Source organism: Monodelphis domestica, chromosome 6 (genome assembly GCF_027887165.1).
Source record: "Monodelphis domestica isolate mMonDom1 chromosome 6, mMonDom1.pri, whole genome shotgun sequence".
NCBI lineage: Eukaryota > Metazoa > Chordata > Mammalia > Didelphimorphia > Didelphidae > Monodelphis > Monodelphis domestica.
Window position 1 is genome coordinate 295459138 of NC_077232.1, and position 17078 is coordinate 295476215.

A 17078-nucleotide genomic window follows, 5' to 3' on the forward strand; every position below is an offset into this window, starting at 1 on the left:
CTTTTGGCCTGGGCCTGACTTCCAGGCGTGGCGGGGAGGTTGTCCCGCTGCCCTCTGCCTGCCTCCCGCCTCATCTGGGCATCCTGGAGAGGCAGCAGAAGAGACGGGAGCAGGGATGGGGGCAGGGAGCCCATTCCACAGGATGGGGGTGTAGAAGGAGCCGGGGCTATGTGTCCTGGAAGGGGGGGCGCCCTGGGCCGAGCTCTGTCGGCTGAGCCCCCCAGGGAGGGGGAGCAGGGGCATAACAGCTGAGAGGCCCACTGAGGAGGGATGTCAGGAAACGCTTTCTAGAGATTAGAGTAGAGGGGCTGCTGGAGAGGTGGTGAGCTCCCCAACCTTGCAGGTATGTGAGTAAAGGCCTCCAGCGGGGGATGAGCTCCAAGGAAGTCTTGTCCCTGCCCCTGCTGGCCCTGGGGAGCCTGGAAGGCTCTTCTGTCCTAGACTCTGGAATTCGGAGACTCACAGATGTGGTAGTCGATGGTGAAGGAAGACCAGATGGGGAGGAGGATGGCCACAGGGATGGCAGAGGTTCCTAGATGGCGCTGTGGTTATAGGGCAGGACTTGGACTTGGGAAGAACTGAGTTCGAATCCTATCTGGGCCTCTTCCTAGCTATGTGATCCTGGATAGGTCATTTCACCAGCGTGGAGATCAGAACAGCCCTCCTTCTCTCCCTGTGTGGTTATAGGGACCGAAGAGGAAAGGGAACAAGCATTTCTGACGTACAAGACACCACTGGCTCTGTGGCCTCTGAGGTTCCTCTCTGAGCCTGGGACCCTGCTGGGCCTGGGGACGATAACGCCCCCCCCCCCACGGCCCTCGGAAGGGTCCTGAGGCTCCAGTGAGCTGTGAGTCAGGCTCTCTGGGGGCTACGTGCCCACTCGGAGGGGGAGGCAGAAGGAGCAGGGACAGACCACACCCAGCTGTTTCTCTGAGTGGTGCCAAGGCCCTGTGGAAAGATGGTGGCCTGGGCTGGCATGCTGGCATTCCCAGGGCCAGCCCCGCTGCACACGCTTTCCACATTCTCTTCCACTCTGACCAGTCTCTCTTTTTCTGTGAGTTGCCTGGAATCTGTGGGGCAGAATGGCCTGGGTGAAGACAGCTAACACTGTGGGCCGTAGCTTCTGCTGATGGCCATGCCAGGGGAATGAGGCCTTTGTGCCAGTTCAGTCTTGGGCCTGTGGGGAGAGCCAGGCTCCAGTCCGGGGCCAGCCTGGGCACAGGGTCCATTGGGGCCCTGAGGAATGGTTGGAGATCATGGTTCCACTAAAGAATCTGTCTGCTCTGTTCCCTGCCTGTCCAGGTTCTGCAGACGAGTCTCCCTCCTCACCACCCTGCCCCACGCCTACCAAATCGCCACCCTCCCCTGGCACAGTGCATGTGCAGAGGAAGCCTGCATCGAGCTCATTCACTGCTTGAAAGCAGGCTGGGGCTCCAGCCTGGGAGCCAGATCCTTTCTGCTTCGTCTCTTCTGGTTTGGGGTCCTCCAGGCTCCTGGGCTCCTTCGGCCCAGATTACTATGTGCCAATTGTCTAGGAAATGGAGTTACGGCCAGCTCTGGGCCCGGTGGCTTCAAATATTTGCTGTGAGGAGCGCCAGTGCCCGCAGCCAGAGTGGCAGCACAGAGCCACTGCTTGTCCCCAGAGCTCCCCTCCACTTCCCGTGCCCTCCAGCCATCCCCAGGCTTCCTGGAGAAAGACTCTGCCAGTTGTGCTCTCTATTCCAACCCCTTGGAGAAAGAGCAGGCACGGGGGCTCTTCTTCATCCACTCCCTAAGGTCAGAAAGCACCCAGGCTCAGGCTGTCCTTCCTCAGGGGCTGGATCCTGAGAATTCAATGGAGGGAAAGGACCTCCTGTCCTGGGGAGGATCCAAGAAACCTGGAACCACAGGCTTCCCCAGGCTTATTTGGGGGCCTTTTTCCTCCAGACAGAGAAGGAGCATCTTGGAGCAGGAGTCTTCTGGGCACACCCTCCTAGCTTCTGGGAGCTAGAGCAGAGAAGGATGCCAGGGCTCACCAAGTCCAGCTCCCTCATTTCATGTAAAGGAAACCGAGGCCAAGAGAGAGTAAGCAATGTGCTGTCTTTCAAGCTGGTGGAGGCAGATGTAAGAAGCCTTCCTAACAGAGTTATTTCAAAGGGCAATGACCTACCTGGAGAACAGGACTTCAGCTTGTTGGGGATATTGTAGGAGGTAGCCCTGTCCAGGTACTATCTACTTGTGGAGATTCCCATGCTCCATCATCTCCTGTGGCTCCCCACTGTCCTCCTAATAAAATTCAAAAAGCCTTAGCAAAAAATCAATCATCTGTGTGGCCCTAAGCAGGTCACTTAATTCCATTTGCCTAATCCTTACAAGAGCCACCTTAGAATATAGATACTTAGTACTGAGACTAAGACAGAAGGTAAGGGAAGAAAGAAAAGAAAAGGAAGGAAGGAAGAAAAGGAAGGAAGGAAGGAAGGAAGGAAGGAAAGAAGGAAGGAAGGAAGGAAGGAAGGAAGGAAGGAAGGAAGGAAGGAAGGAAGGAAGGAAGGAAGGAAAGAAGGAAGGAAGGAAGGAAGGAAGGAAGGAAGGAAGGAAGGAAGGAAGGAAGGAAGGAAGGAAGGAAGGAAGGAAGGAAGGAAGGAATGGAGGGAAGAAAAGAAAGAAAGAATGGAGGGAAGAAGGAAGGGAAAAGGAAAGAAGGAAGGGAAAAGAAGGAAGGAAGAGGAGGAAGGAAGGAAGGAAAAAGGAAAGGAGGAAGGAAGAGGAGGAAAAGGGAAGGAAAGGGAAAAGGAAGGGGAAAAAAGATCAGTCACAGTGTCCTTGAGGCCAATTAATCTATCAGTAAGTATTTTGGAGATAGCAGATAGGAGGAGGTAAAGTCTGACAGTCTGACTTCCTGGGCTCTAATTTTGTGGTGTAAAATTATCTGCCCAGCTCATCCTCCATCTCTCACTACTAACTCCTGGACTGGCTTTGATAAAGGACAGAGGGGTAAGAACAGAGCACTTGGTGGCAGTGCTATCTCCAGAGCAGGCATGTAAGCCAGACTGGATCCTGTGGCTGGGATTGGGCTAAACTCTTGGGTCTTGCAGGATGCTTGCCAATGAGGGTGGGATCAAGGGAGCCGAAGTTGGACAGGATGAAGCTGACAGCCCCATATTGAGTGGGGCCCTCTGTGGAGCACTTAGAGACTTGTAAAGCATCTTCCTCACCATTTTACAGAAGGGGAAACTGAGACTGAAAGGGCTAATTGAACTGGGGGTCCTCCTCCTTCTTCATTGGCCCAGCTTCAGTTCCCCTCTAGTGTCCTCATGAGTAAGTGTCCTTATAAGAAGCCAGTTGTGTCAGCCCACATTCCTCGTCTGTTGTTGGGGAGACTTCCTGTTGAGAACTTCCGCTGGGCCACCCACCTGCCTAGTGGGACTCTCTGGTCCCAGCTCTTCCTGAGTCAGTCCTGACTCTATGACAGACGGACCAAGGGGGGTGCAGAGAGAGGCAGGTGGGCTCCAGTTTGGCTCATCCACCTGTATTCCTGATAGGATCCCAGGAAATCTTGGCTCTTTCTGAGGGGCACTGTTTTAATGCCACGGTCCTTTCCTCCCATAATGCCACGGTCCTTTCCTTCATCCAGCTGCCAGCCAAGCATCCACCAAGAGCAAGAGGCCCAAGGAGCCTGGGGAGAACAAAATCAAGCCGGCCAACAAGCGAGGCAAGCTGCCCCCGACCCCAGGGAAGGACAGGGACTCCGTAGCCTCTGTGCCCAAGACCCCATCCATCATGATGCAGGTGATGGAGAAGGGGCGCTTCCAGAAGCCAGCCGCCACCCTGAGCCTGACCGCCGGCCAGACGCTGGAGCTGAGATGTAAAGGAAACAACATCAAATGGCGATACCCCGAGTACCTGGACACCTTTAAAGACTCGCGGCTCAGGTAAGCTGCCTCTGTCTCTGGCTAGTCGGGCCAGTCCTCTGGGCTCATCCTTAACTGAGGTCACCTGCAGGAGTGAGGCCTCTCCTGTTTGGGTCTCACCACCTTTACTCAGCTTCCCCGACCTGTTCAGAACACCAGCCTTGATCCCCTACGAAGGCCTGGACCCCCGCAGGTTGGGGAGTGCTGGTGGATTTCATTCCTGGGAATCCACAAGGGAGACTCTGGGCAGTATCTCACCAGGGTCTGGTGCAGGACCTGGGACAGCGGCAGTGGCCCCTGAGGCCGGGCCATGAAGCAGCTTTGCTCCTTCTCCAAGGGACGCCTTAGAGCAGTCAAGGCTTGGTCACACTAAGAATCCCTCCCTTTTCAAGGCTGCTTGTTCAGTCCTTTTTAAACCAGGACTCCATTTGGAGTTTTCTCAGCACAGATACCGAAGTCGTTTGCCATTTCCTTTTCCAGCTCAAATTACAGAGGGGAAACTGAGGCCAATAGGGCTTAAGGGGACCCCCCAGGGGGATCAAATTTGATCTCAGGAAGCTTAGTCTTCCTGATGCCAGGCCAGATACCATATCTACTGGACTGCCTGGCTTAGTCTTCCAATATTTCCTAAGGCTCAGAGAGGTTAAGACACTTGTCCATAGTCACACACCAACATCATCTGAACTCAAGTCCCTCTTACAAGACCATGAGAGGCTTTTGAGGCAAAAGGTAATAAAGAGGAGATGAGACTTGGGTGTCACGGAGGCCAGAGCTTGAGTTTGAGTTCCGCAGACATTTACTGGCTGAACCACTCTGTACAAGTCACCGAGTGGCTCCTAGCCTCAGTTTCCTCATCTGCAAAATGGGAATGACAATAGTGCCTACCTTCCAGAGTTATGAGAATCAAATAAGTTGCATTTGGAAAACACTTGGCTAAATAATACCAGCTACTATGCAGACTAAAAACGTTTTTCAAAGCATCGACCTGAAACATCTTGGAAGGGGTATAGTTAAACTGTATAACTTAGTCATGAAACATCAACCATTGGGCTCACTCTCCCAGGGTCGGGGCAGGAGTTAATGGAATCTTGAGCTTTTTTTTAACTTACCTGGATATGATTTATTGATTTTAGGGAAGTAGAGACAAGGAAATGTTTAACAACCAGCTTCCCCTCCTTCCCCCAAGATGACTACAAGACATTTTAAGCTTAATCTATACCAGGAACACTTTTTCCAATGCTTTCTTCCATCTAGACAATCAACTGATCCCTGATTTGTAGTGTGTGTCCATTTCCAAGGTATAAATGCTCACACTGAAAATTTAACTATCTGCTCTTGTAAGCCAGTAGGAGCAGCTCCTGAGGGGGAAACAACAAGGATTCTGGGGAACTTCCATGCCATGACACATAGTTGGACACTTAGGAGTGGGACAAAGGCAGCCCCCCAGCCCTGGGGAATGTAATCATCTCGAGTGGCCTTGGGAAGGATGGAAACAGGCCTGAGTCAGATTCCTTTGCTGTTCAGGCAATCCTAGAAGAGAGTTCCCAGCAGAGGTCCTTCAGTAGTAAGCGGCAGAGATGGGAGGAGGAGCCTCAGACTCCACGTCCAGCCCTTCTCCTGCTTTGGCCTGGGTGAGGGGCCAGGGAGGGATAGGAAAAGAGCTCTGTGTGTCAAAGACACTCAGCAGCATCGTGGCTGTTGGAGAGACTCTGGTGGCCCCTTCCAGCTGTTACTCTGATGGCTTCTGGGAGCCTGGCAGAGTGATGTCAGAGCAGGGGCCACTAGATGGCATTCAGCGGCCACCCTCAGTGGCAGGAAGATGCTGGCAATGAGAACAGAGACTGTCGAAGAGTCAGCAGAGGCCAGGGGAAAAGCAGAGCAAGAACCAGAAGCCCTGGTCCCAGACAGCAGCTCCATGATCCTATAGCCTCTGCCCACCCTGCTCGGCACCCTGGGGACCTCAGAAGTCATTCATGCCCTCACCCCCGAGACTGTCCAGGAAAGTGTGTCACTGAGGTAAGGACAGAGAGTGAGCCATGAAGGCGGGCATGAGCCATTGCCACACGGCTTCCCTTGAGTGACAGCTCGGAGGGTGCCCCTGGGAACACCACCTCTTATTTCTGCAGTGCCTCCCAGCAAACCACACACTCCTCCCAGGTCCTGGACCCTGGACAGACACTACAGGTTGTCATTAGCCCCATTTAAGTGCCAAATCCTCTCCCTTACCCATTGAGAAGCCAAGAAATGTGATACCTATTATACATATGCAGTCATGCAAAACATAGTTTGGCTTTAGCGATGCTCTGAGAAAAGAAAAATAAAGGGAAAATACACTTTCATGTGCAAACTGAGTCCATCAGTTCTTCATCTGTAGGTAGTAGCATTTTTCTTTTATTTTGTTGGTATATCTTTTTTTGAAGTTTTTATTTTCAGTTCCAAGTTCTCTCCCTCATTCCACCCCCTGGTCCAGTGACTGAAAAGGCAAGAAAGATGATGACCATTATACATATAGTTATGTAGAGCATCTTTCTGCCTCAACCATGTTCCCTCTCTCCGAAAGAAAGAGAAAGGGAGCCACTATAAAAAGGAAGGAAAGAAAGAGGGAGAGAAAAGGAGAGAGAGAGGGAGAGGGAGAGAGAAACTTAGTTACTTGGTTTTAATATGCCCTCCGAGTCTATCAGTTTTCTCTCTGGAGGTGGATAGCATTTTCATTAAGAGTCCTTTGGAATTTTCGTTGGTCATTATACTGATGAGAATTTCCTAGTTGATTATCTAATGTTGCTGTCACTGTGCATGTCATTCTCCCGCTCACTTTCTGAAACCATCTCCTTCATCACTCCTTACAGTGCAATGGCTTTCCATCACGTTCATATGCCATAAGTTGTTGAGCCATTCCCCAATTATTGGGCATTCCCTTAGTTTCCAATTCTACCATGTTAATTACCAATTAGCCATGTTCTCTCTCTCCAAAAAAAAGAAAGAAACAAAGCAATTCCAGTGCTACCATAAAAAGGAGCTACTATAAATATTTTTATACACATAGATCCTTTCCAATTTTCTTTACTCTATTTGAGGTACAGACCTTGTATTGCAGGGTCAAAAGGCATTCGGTTTTATAGTCCTTTGGGCATAGTTCCAAATTGTTCTCCAGAATAGTTGGACCAGCTCACAGTTCCACCTATTTTCCCACATTCCCTGCAGTTTTTGCCATTTTCCATTTTTGCTATCTTAGTTAATCTGATGGGTGTAAGGTAGTACACTAGCATTTTAATTTTAATTATTAATGATATTGGAGCATTTCTTCTTCATAAGGCTATTGATACCTTTGATTTCTTCCTCTGAAAACTACCTATTCATCTCTGTTAACTATCAGTTAGGGAATGGTTCTTATTCTTGCAAATTTGACCCAGGTCCCTTATTTCAGAAATGAGACCTTTATCAGAAAAATTTGCTTCAAGGATATTTTCCCTCCTTTTCTTCTCATTTTATCTGCCTTGCTTTTGTTCATGCAAAATCTTTTTAACTTTAGATCTGACAGGTATACTATTCTGTGTTCACCTAATTTACTCATTCACCCATTCTGAGTTTATCTTGGTGTAGGGTGTGAGGTGTTGATCCAAACCTAATCTCTCCCACACCGTCTTCCAATTTTCCCAGCAGTTTTTATCAAATAGTGGATTTTGGTCCCAAAAGCTGGGATCTTTGGGCTTATCATAGACTGTCTTGCTGAGGTCATTTACCCCAAGTCTATTCCACTTTCTGTCTCTTAGCCAAGTACCATGTTGTTTTGATGACCACTGTGTTATAGTATAGTTTGAGATCTGGGACTGCAAGGCCACCTTTCTTTGTATTGTTTTTCATTATTTCCCTGGATAGTCTTAATCTTTTGTTCTTCCAAATGAACTTTGTTATAATTTTTTCTAATGCAATAAAGAAGTTTCTTGGTAGTTTGATAGATATGGCACTGAATAAGTAGATTAATTTGGGTAGGATTATCATTTTTATTATATTAACTCGTCCTACCCTTGAGCAATTACTGTTTTTCCAATTATTTAGATCTAGTTTTAGTTGTGTGGAAAGTGTTTCCTTTTTAACGTTAATCAAAATTATCCATATTACCTCCCATGAACCTCTCTATTTCTTATTTGTTCTATAGGTCTGACAGGCAATTCCTTCCCTAACACTTTTTAAATCATGAACCCACTTTGAGCTTATGTTAGTATACAGTGTCAGATGTTAGACTATGCCTTGTTTCTATCAGACGATTTCCCAGTTTTCCAGTTTTTGTCTAATAGTGAGTTCTTGCCCCAATAGCTGGTATTTTTGAATTTATCAAATACAAGGTTACTGTACTCATTTAATTCTGCATATTATGGACCTCCTATATTCCACCAATCAACCTCTCTATTTGTTTTTCTGGCCCAAATTTCTTTTGATGAAATTTATACAACAGGCTTGTATTTAGTTTGAAATCTGGTACTGCCCAGACCCCTTTCTTCACATTTTTTTTACCAGTTCTCCTAAAATTCTTGACCTTTTGTTCCTCCAGATGAATTTTGTTATTTTTTTCTAACTCTAGAAAGTAATTCTTTGATAGTTTGATATGGCACCGAATAAGTAAATTAATTTAGCATTATAATGTTTATTATATTGCTTTGGCCTACCCATGAACAATTAATATTTCTTTGAGAATTTAAATCTGGTTTTATTTGCTTAAAGAGTGTTTTGCAATTTCATTCATATAGTTCCTACGTATGTCTTTGCAAGTAGACTCCAAGATATTTTATACTGTCTGCAGTTATTTTGAATGGAATTTCTCTTTCTATCTCTTTCTGTTGGATTTTACTGATAATATGTAGAAATGCTAATAATGATTTGTGTAGATTTATTTTATATCTTGCAACTTTGCCAAAGTTGTTCATTGATTCAATTAGGTTTTCAGTTGTCTCTAGGGTTTTCTAGTTAAACTATCATATCATCTGCAAAAGTGATAGCTTTTTTTTAATTACCTATGCTTATTCCTTCAATTTCTTTTTCTTTTCATATTGCTATACCTAGTATTTCTAGTACAATATTGAATATTAATGGTGATAATGGACATCTTCGTTTCACTCTAATCTTATTGGAAAGGCTTCTAGTTTATGCCCATTACAGAATATGCTTGTTCTTGGTTTTAGATAGATGCTACTTGTAATTTTAAGAAAAGTTTCCTTTATGCCTATGCTTTCTAGTGCTTTTAACAGGAGTTAGTGTTGTATATTGTCAAAAGCTTCTTTTGCATTTATTGAAATAATAATTTTGGGGTTATTTTTATTTCTTTTTATCATTATGGTCGATTATATTTATGGTTTTCCTAATGTTGAACCAGCCCTGCACTTCTGGTATAGATCTAGCCTGCTCATAGTAGATGATTTTTGTGACATTTTGCTGTAATCTTTTTTTTTGTTAATTTTTATTTAGTCAATTTAGAACATTATTCCTTGGTTACAAGAATCACATTATTTCCCTCCTTCCCTCCCTCCATCCTTCCTGCAACCTATGTGCAATTTCATTGGGTATTACATGTGTCCTTGATCAGAAACCATTTCCATTTGTTGGTGTTTGCATTTGGATGTTCATTTAGAGTCTACATCCCCAATCATATCCCCTCGACCCATGTAATCAAACAGTTGTTTTTCTTCTGTGTTTCTACTCTCACAGTTTTTCCTCTGAATGTGGATAGTGTTTTTTCTCCTATATCCCTCTGGGTTGTTCATGATCAATTCATTGCCACTAATGGAGAAGTCCAGTACATTCGATTGTACCACAGTGTATCAGGCTCTGTGTACAATGTTCTCCTGGTTCTGCTCCTTTCACTCTGCATCAATTCCTGGAGGTCGTTCCAGTCTCCATGGAATTCCTCCACTTTATTATTCCTTTGAGCACAATAGTAGTCAATCACCAACATATACCACAATTTGTTCATCCATTCCCCAATTGAAGGGCATCCCCTCATTTTCCAGTTTTTTGCCACCACAAAGAGCCCAGCTATGAATATTCTTGTACAAGTCTTTTTCCTTATTATCTCTTTGGGGTACAAACCCAGCAGTGCTATGGCTGGATCAAAGGCCAGACAGTCTTTTAGCACCCTTTGGGCATAGTTCCAAATTGCTCTCCAGAATGGTTGGATCCATTCACAACTCCACCAGCAATGAATTAATGTCCCTACTTTGCCACATCCCCTCCAGCATTCATTACTTTCCTTTGCTGTCATGTTAGCCAATCTGCTAGGTGTGAGGTGATACCTCAGAGTTGTTTTGATTTGCATCTCTCTGATTATAAGAGATTTAGAACACATTTTCATGTGCTTATTAATGGTTTTGATTTCTTTAACTGAAAATTGCCTATCCATGTCCCTTGCCCATTTATCAATTGGAGAATGGCTTGATTTTTTGTACAATTGATTTGGCTCTTTATAAATTTGAGTAATTAGAGCTTTGTCAGAAGTTTTTGTTATGAAGATTGTTTCCCAATTAGTTGTTTCCCTTCTAATTTTGATTACATTGGTTTTGTTTGTACAAAACTTTTTAATTTGATATAATTAAAATTATTGGTTTTACATTTTGTGACTCTTCTAAGTCTTGTTTGGTTTTAAAATCTTTCCCTTCCCAAAGGTCTGACACATATACTATTCTATGTTCACATAATTTACTTATTGTTTCCTTCTTTGCGTTCAAGTCATTTACCCATTCTGAGTTTATCTTGGTGTAGGGTGTGAGGTGTTGATCCAAACCTAATCTCTCCCACACCATCTTCCAATTTTCCCAGCAGTTTTTATCAAATAGTGGATTTTTGTCTCAAAAGCTGGAATCTTTAGGCTTCTCATAAACTGTCTTGCTGAGGTCACTTACCCCAAGTCTATTCCACTGATCTCCTTTCTGTCTCTTAGCCAGTACCATATTGTTTTGATGACCACTGTGTTATAGTATAGTTTGAGATCTGGGACTGCAAGGCCACCTTTCTTCACATTCTTTTTTTCATTATTTCCCTGGATATCCTTGATCTTTTGTTCTTCCAAATGAACTTTGTTATGGTTTTTTCTAATTCAGTAAAAAAGTTTTTTGGTAGTTCAATGAGTATGGCACTAAACAAGTAAATAAGTTTGGGTAGGATGGTCATTTTTATTATGTTAGCTCGTCCTACCTATGAGCAGTTAATGTTTTTCCAATTGTTTAGATCTCGATTTAATTGTGTGGAAAGTGTTTTGTTGTTGTGTTCATGTAATTCCGGTGTTTGTCCCAACAGAGAGATTCCTAAGTATTTTATATTGTCTAGGGTGATTTTAAATGGAATTTCTCTTTCTAATTCCTGCTGCTGAGATATGTCAGAGATATATAGAAATGCTGATGAATTATGTGGGTTTATTTTGTATACTGCAACTTTGCTAAAGTTGTTGATTATTTCCACTAGCTTTTTGGTTGATTCTCTAGGATTATTTAAGTAGACCATCATATCATCTGCAAAGAGTGATAGCTTGGTCTCCTCACTGCCTGTTTTAATACCTTCACTTTCTTTTTCTTCTCTAATTGCTACTGCTAGTGTTTCTAGTAAAATGTTAAATAATAAAGGTGATAATGGGCATCCTTGTTTCACTCCTGAATGCATCTAGTTTATCCCCATTGCAGGTGATGCTTGCTGAAGGTTTTAGATATATATACTGTTTATTATTTTTAGGAAAGACCCTTCTATTCCTATACTTTCTAGTGTTTTCAATAGGAATGAGTGTTGTATTTTGTCAAAGGCTTTTTCTGCATCTATTGAGATAATCATGTGATTTTTGTTGGTTTGCTTGTTGATATGGTCAATTATGTGGATGGTTTTCCTAATATTGAACCATCCTTGCATTCCTGGTATAAATCTCACCTGATCATAGTGAATAACCCTCATGATGACTTGCTGGAATCTTTTTGCTAGTATCCTATTTAATGTATCTATGTTCATTAAGGAGATTGATCTGTAGTTTTCTTTCTCCATTTTTGATCTGCCTGGCTTTGGAATCAGTACCATAGTAGTAGTCTCTCGGTAACCGAGGATGACGATTGTCTTTGTGCGTTTTCATCTATGGTGTATAGATGTTGTAAAAGGAATTTGATGGAACTCCTCTTTTCTTATTATGTCAAATGGTTTGTATAGTATTGGGATTAGCTGTTCTTTGAATGTTTGATAGAATTCACTTGTGAATCCATCAGGCCCTGGGAATTTTTCCTTAGGAAGTTCTTTGATGGCTTATTCAATTTCTTTTTCTGGTATGCGATTATTTAAGAATTCTATTTCTTATTCTGTTGATCTAGGCAATTTATATTTTTGTAAATATTCATCCGCATCACCTAGATTGACATATTTATTCCCATATAATTGGGCAAAATAATTTTTAATGATTACTTTAATTTCCTCTTCATTGGAGGTGAGGTCTCCCTTTTCATCTATGATACTGTTAATTTGGTTTTCTTCTTTCCTTTTTTTTATTAGATTGACCAGTATTTTGTCTATTTTGTTTGTTTTTTCAAAATACCAGCTTCTAGTCTTATTTATTAGTTCAATAGTTCTATGACTTTTGATTTTATTAATTTCTCCATTAATTTTTAGGATCTCTAATTTAGTTTTCTTCTGGGGATTTTTAATTTGTTCACTTTCAAGTTTTTTGATTTGCATGTCCAAATCATTGACCTCTGCCCTCCCTAATTTGTTAATATATGAACTCAAGGATATAAATTTTCCCTTGAGTACTGCTTTGGCTGCATCCCATAGATTTTGAAAGGATGTCTCAACATTGTCATTTTCTTCAATGAAATTATTAATTGTTTCTATGATTTGTTCTCTAACTAACTGATTTTGGAGTATCATATTATTTAATTTCCAATTAATTTTTGGTTTGGCTCTCCATGTACCCTTACTGATCATTATTTTTATTGTGTTATGATCTGAAAAGGTTGTATTTATTATTTCTGCTTTTCTGCATTTGTTTACCATATTTTTGTGACCTAGTACATGGTCAATCTTTGTGAATGTACCATGTCCTGCTGAAAAGAAAGTTTATTCCTTTTTGTCCCTATTTATTTTTCTCCATATATCTATTAACTCTAATTTTTCTAAGATTTCATTCACCTCTTTTACCTCTTTCATATTTCTTTTTTTATTTGATTTATCTAAATTTGATAGTGGTAAGTTCAGGTCTCCCACTAATATAGTTTTACTATCTATTTCCTCCTTCAATTCCACTAGTTTCTCCTTTAGAAATTTGGATGCTATACCATTTGGTGCATACATGTTGATTGGTGATATTTCCTCATTTTCCATATTCCCTTTTATCAGGATATATTTACCTTCCCTATCCCTTCTAATCAGATCTACTTTTACTTTGGTTTTGTCAGATATCATAATTGCAACTCCTATCTTCTTTCTATCAGTTGAGGCCCAATAGGTTTTGCTCCAACCTTTAATTCTAACCTTTTGAGTATCTGCCTGCCTCAAGTGTGTTTCTTGTAGACAACATATGGTAGGATATTGGATTCTAATCCACTCTCCTATTTGTTTCATTTTATGGATGAGTTCTCCCATTCATGTTCAAGGTTCTGATTGTCACTTGTGTATTCCCTAGCATTTTGATATCCTCTCCTAGTTCTGTCCTTTATTCTTTTGCTATATCCTTTTAAACCAGTGGTTTGCTTTTAATCAATCCCCCTAATCCCCTCCCCTGATATGCTTTCCTTTCTGGCCCCTCCCTTTTTGTTCCCTTCTTGATTTTTAGGGCCTGTTAAGTTCTCGCCCCCTCTCTTTCCCTCCCTTTTGTACTCCCCTCTCCCTCCCCCCTTAGTTTTCCCTTCTAACTTACCCTGTAGGATAAGATAGAATTCCAGAGCCCAATGGATCTAGATGCTCTTCCCTCTCAGAATTGATTTCACTGAGAGTAATGTTTAAGTATTACCTATTAGCAGTTTCTTCCTCTCCTTCTTATAAGAGTATTCTTCCCCTCCCCTTCCCATGTGTATCTTTGTGTGATAAAGATGATCCTATTTATTTTATTTCTTCAAGTATCTCTTGGTGCCATCTTCGATTCCCCCCTCCCTTTAATCTATTTTTTGCATATTGTCTTATAACCCTTAATTCCCCAATCTTTTCCTTGGATGATTCTTCTAATTACTATAATAATGAATACAATTTTTGAGATTTACAAATAACATTTTCCCCATATATTAATATATATATATATATAATTTGATCTAATTATAGTCCTCAAAGAAGAGAGTTTGAATTAAAAAAAAACATTTTTCCCCTTTCCCTCTCTTTCTTATTTATCTTTTCATGTTTCTCTTGATCTTTGTATTTGGATAGCAAACTTTCCACTTACTTCTGGTTTTTTCTTTACAAATACTTGCAAATCTTCTATTTTGTTGAGTGCCCATACTTTCCCCTGGAAGTATACAGTCAGTTTTGATGGATAGGTGATCTTTGGTTGAAGACCCAATTCTCTTGCCTTTCTGAATATCATGTTCCAGGCCTCGAGTTCCTTTAGTGTGGAAGCTGCCAGGTCTTGCGTAATCCTGATTGGTGCTCCTTGGTATCTGAATTGTCTCTTTTTCACTTCTTGTAGAATTTTCTCCTTAGCTTGAAAGCTCTGGAATTTGGCAATTACATTCCTGGGGATTGTCTTTTGAGGATTTAGTGTACAGGGTGTTCTCTGAACTCTTTCAATGTTGATTTTGCCCCCTTGTTCAAGAATATCAGGGCAGTTTTCTTGGATGATTTCTTGTAGTATGATGTCAAGATTTCTGTTTATTTCTGGTTTTTCAGGTAGACCAATGATTCTCAAATTTTCTCTTTGTGCTCTGTTTTCCTGATCTGTCACCTTGTCAGTGAAATATTTTATGTTTTCCTCTATTTTGTCAGTCTTTTGATTTTGCTTTATTAATTCTTTCTGTTTTGCAAGATCATTGTGTTCCAGTTGCCTAATTCTGGTCTTTAAGGACTGATTTTCCACTATAATCTTTTGATTTTCCTTTTCAGTTTGGTCTATCCCACTTTTCGTGGTTTCCAGATGTTTCTCCAATTGGGAGTTCTTGAACTTCAGACTGTTATTTTCTCTTTGAACTATTTCCCACTTTTCTTGCCAGAAGGCTTCCATATTTTTTGATAAGCTCCAATTTAAATTCTTCAAGAGCTTGTGGACAATTTCCATTTTTTTTAAGGTTTTGGGTTTATTTGAATTTCCTCCTATATTTCCTTTCTAGCCTGGGTTTTTCCTCTAAAAATTTTCCAGGGTCAATGCCTTTTTCTTGTTTTTGTTTTTGTTGTTGTTGTTGTTGTTGTTGTTGTTGTTGTTGTTTGGTGGAGGGAGGTTATGGTTCCTGGGCACAATTTGCCTTCACTGTGGAGGTTTTTCCTTCCCTTTTTAAAAGGTCAGAAATCTGAGTGAGATGGGCAGGCTCTCTGTGTATGGAGTTAAGGAGAATGGATTTTGCCTGAGGCAAGCTCTCGAATCCCCACAGCTTTAGCTGTTCGCTGCCCTTCTCTGCGCCACCTTCCCAGGAGCACCCACAGTCTGAACTCCCCAGCCCGCCAGAGTTTCAGGTGTAGCTGCTCTCAGGGGTAGGTCTTTGGTGGTCTTAATCTGCTCCCAAGGACCTAGAGGTGCCCCCTTGCTCACTCTAGAGGTGCCCCTCGCTCACTTGCTGATTTTGGTGCGCGCTGGCTCTGACTCTGGTTCCAAAGGTGGGGTGGGGGAGGGTAGATGAGCTCAAATTTGGGTGGGAACTTTTTCACCCCCTTATAGTGTAGAAATGCCCAAATCCCATGTACCTTTAATGCTATACCCTACTGTAGAGTCCCTTTGTTCTTATGAATTTGGTTTTTTTTTTTTTTGGTCTTTTGAGGTAGTCTATATCGGTGGGTGCTAAGGAGAGGAAGGATCCTGCATCTAGACTGCCACCAAGCTTACCAGGAAGTTGCTCCAATCTTTTTGCTAGTATTTTATTTAACATTTTTTGCATCCATATTCATTATGGAATTGGTCTATAGTCTTTCTATATCAACTTTCCTCAGTTCAGGACTATGTGTCATAGAAGAAATTTGGTAGGTTGATATTAGTAATGTAGTTTTTCTTCTTTATAAAAACAAAATCAAATGAGGTAATGGTTTATCTGGTTTTTTTTTTTAATTCACCGCTAGATTTATTTATACCTTCAATTACTTCTATTTTCAGTTGTTAATCTCTCCTTTGATTTTTAGGATTTCTGTTTGGTGTCTAGTAGGGGTTTGAAAAGTGTTGTTTTCTAGGGGGTTTTTTTAGTTGCTTGCCTATTTCATTTATCTTCTCTTTCTCTCTTGTATTGATCTAAGTTTTTCTAGAGTTTTCAGTTTTCTCCTAAATACTGTTCTGGCTAGACCCTACGAATGTTGGCATGTTGTTTCATTGTGATAATTATCCTTAATGCAATTATTGATCACTTTTATGATTTGTTCTTTGACTCATTCGTCCTTTAAGATTAGGTTATTCAACTTCCAATTAATTTTCCATCTATATTTCAAAGGTCCTTTATTGAATATAGTACATTATGATAAAAAGATTCATTTAATATTTGTTTTTCTGTATTTGTTTGTGAGGTTTTTAATGCACTAATATAGGGCCATTTTTTGAGAAGGTACCCATTAAGAGTTGAGAAATAAGTATATTCCTTTCTATCCCCATTCAGTATTCTCCAGAGGTCTTTCATATCTAACTTTTATAAAATTATATTCATTTCCCTAACTTCTTTTTTGTTTATTTTTTGGTTAAATTTGTCTAGGTCTGAAAGGGGGTAATTTGATGTCTCCTACTAATATAGTTTTGCTATTTCATCCTGTAACTCATTTAATTTTTTTCTCTAAAAATTTGGATTCTATGCCATTTGGTGCATATATGTTCAGGATTAAAATTAATTCATTGTTTATGGTATCTTTTAGCAAAATGTAGGGGTTGATTCTGGAGGGCAATTTGGAACTATGCCCAAAGGGCAATAAAAGAACATCTACCCTATGATCCAGCCATAGCACTGCTGGGTCTGTACCCCAAAGAGATAATGGGGAAAAAGACTTGTACAAGAATAGTCATAGCTGCACTCTTTGTGGTGGCCAAAAATTGGAAAATGAGGGGATGCCCATCAATTGGGGAAT

At 41.7% G+C, this 17078-nt stretch overlaps 1 protein-coding gene across 1 annotated transcript in view; it reads left to right on the top strand.

The window, feature by feature from the left end:
* PDGFRL (platelet derived growth factor receptor like) overlaps positions 1-17078 on the top strand; it is a 54377-nt gene that overhangs the window by 1124 nt on the left and 36175 nt on the right. The window contains exon 2 of the mRNA XM_007495615.3: positions 3614-3911. Within this exon, the coding sequence (XP_007495677.1) occupies positions 3614-3911 (298 nt within the window). The remainder of the gene's footprint in view (positions 1-3613; positions 3912-17078) is intronic.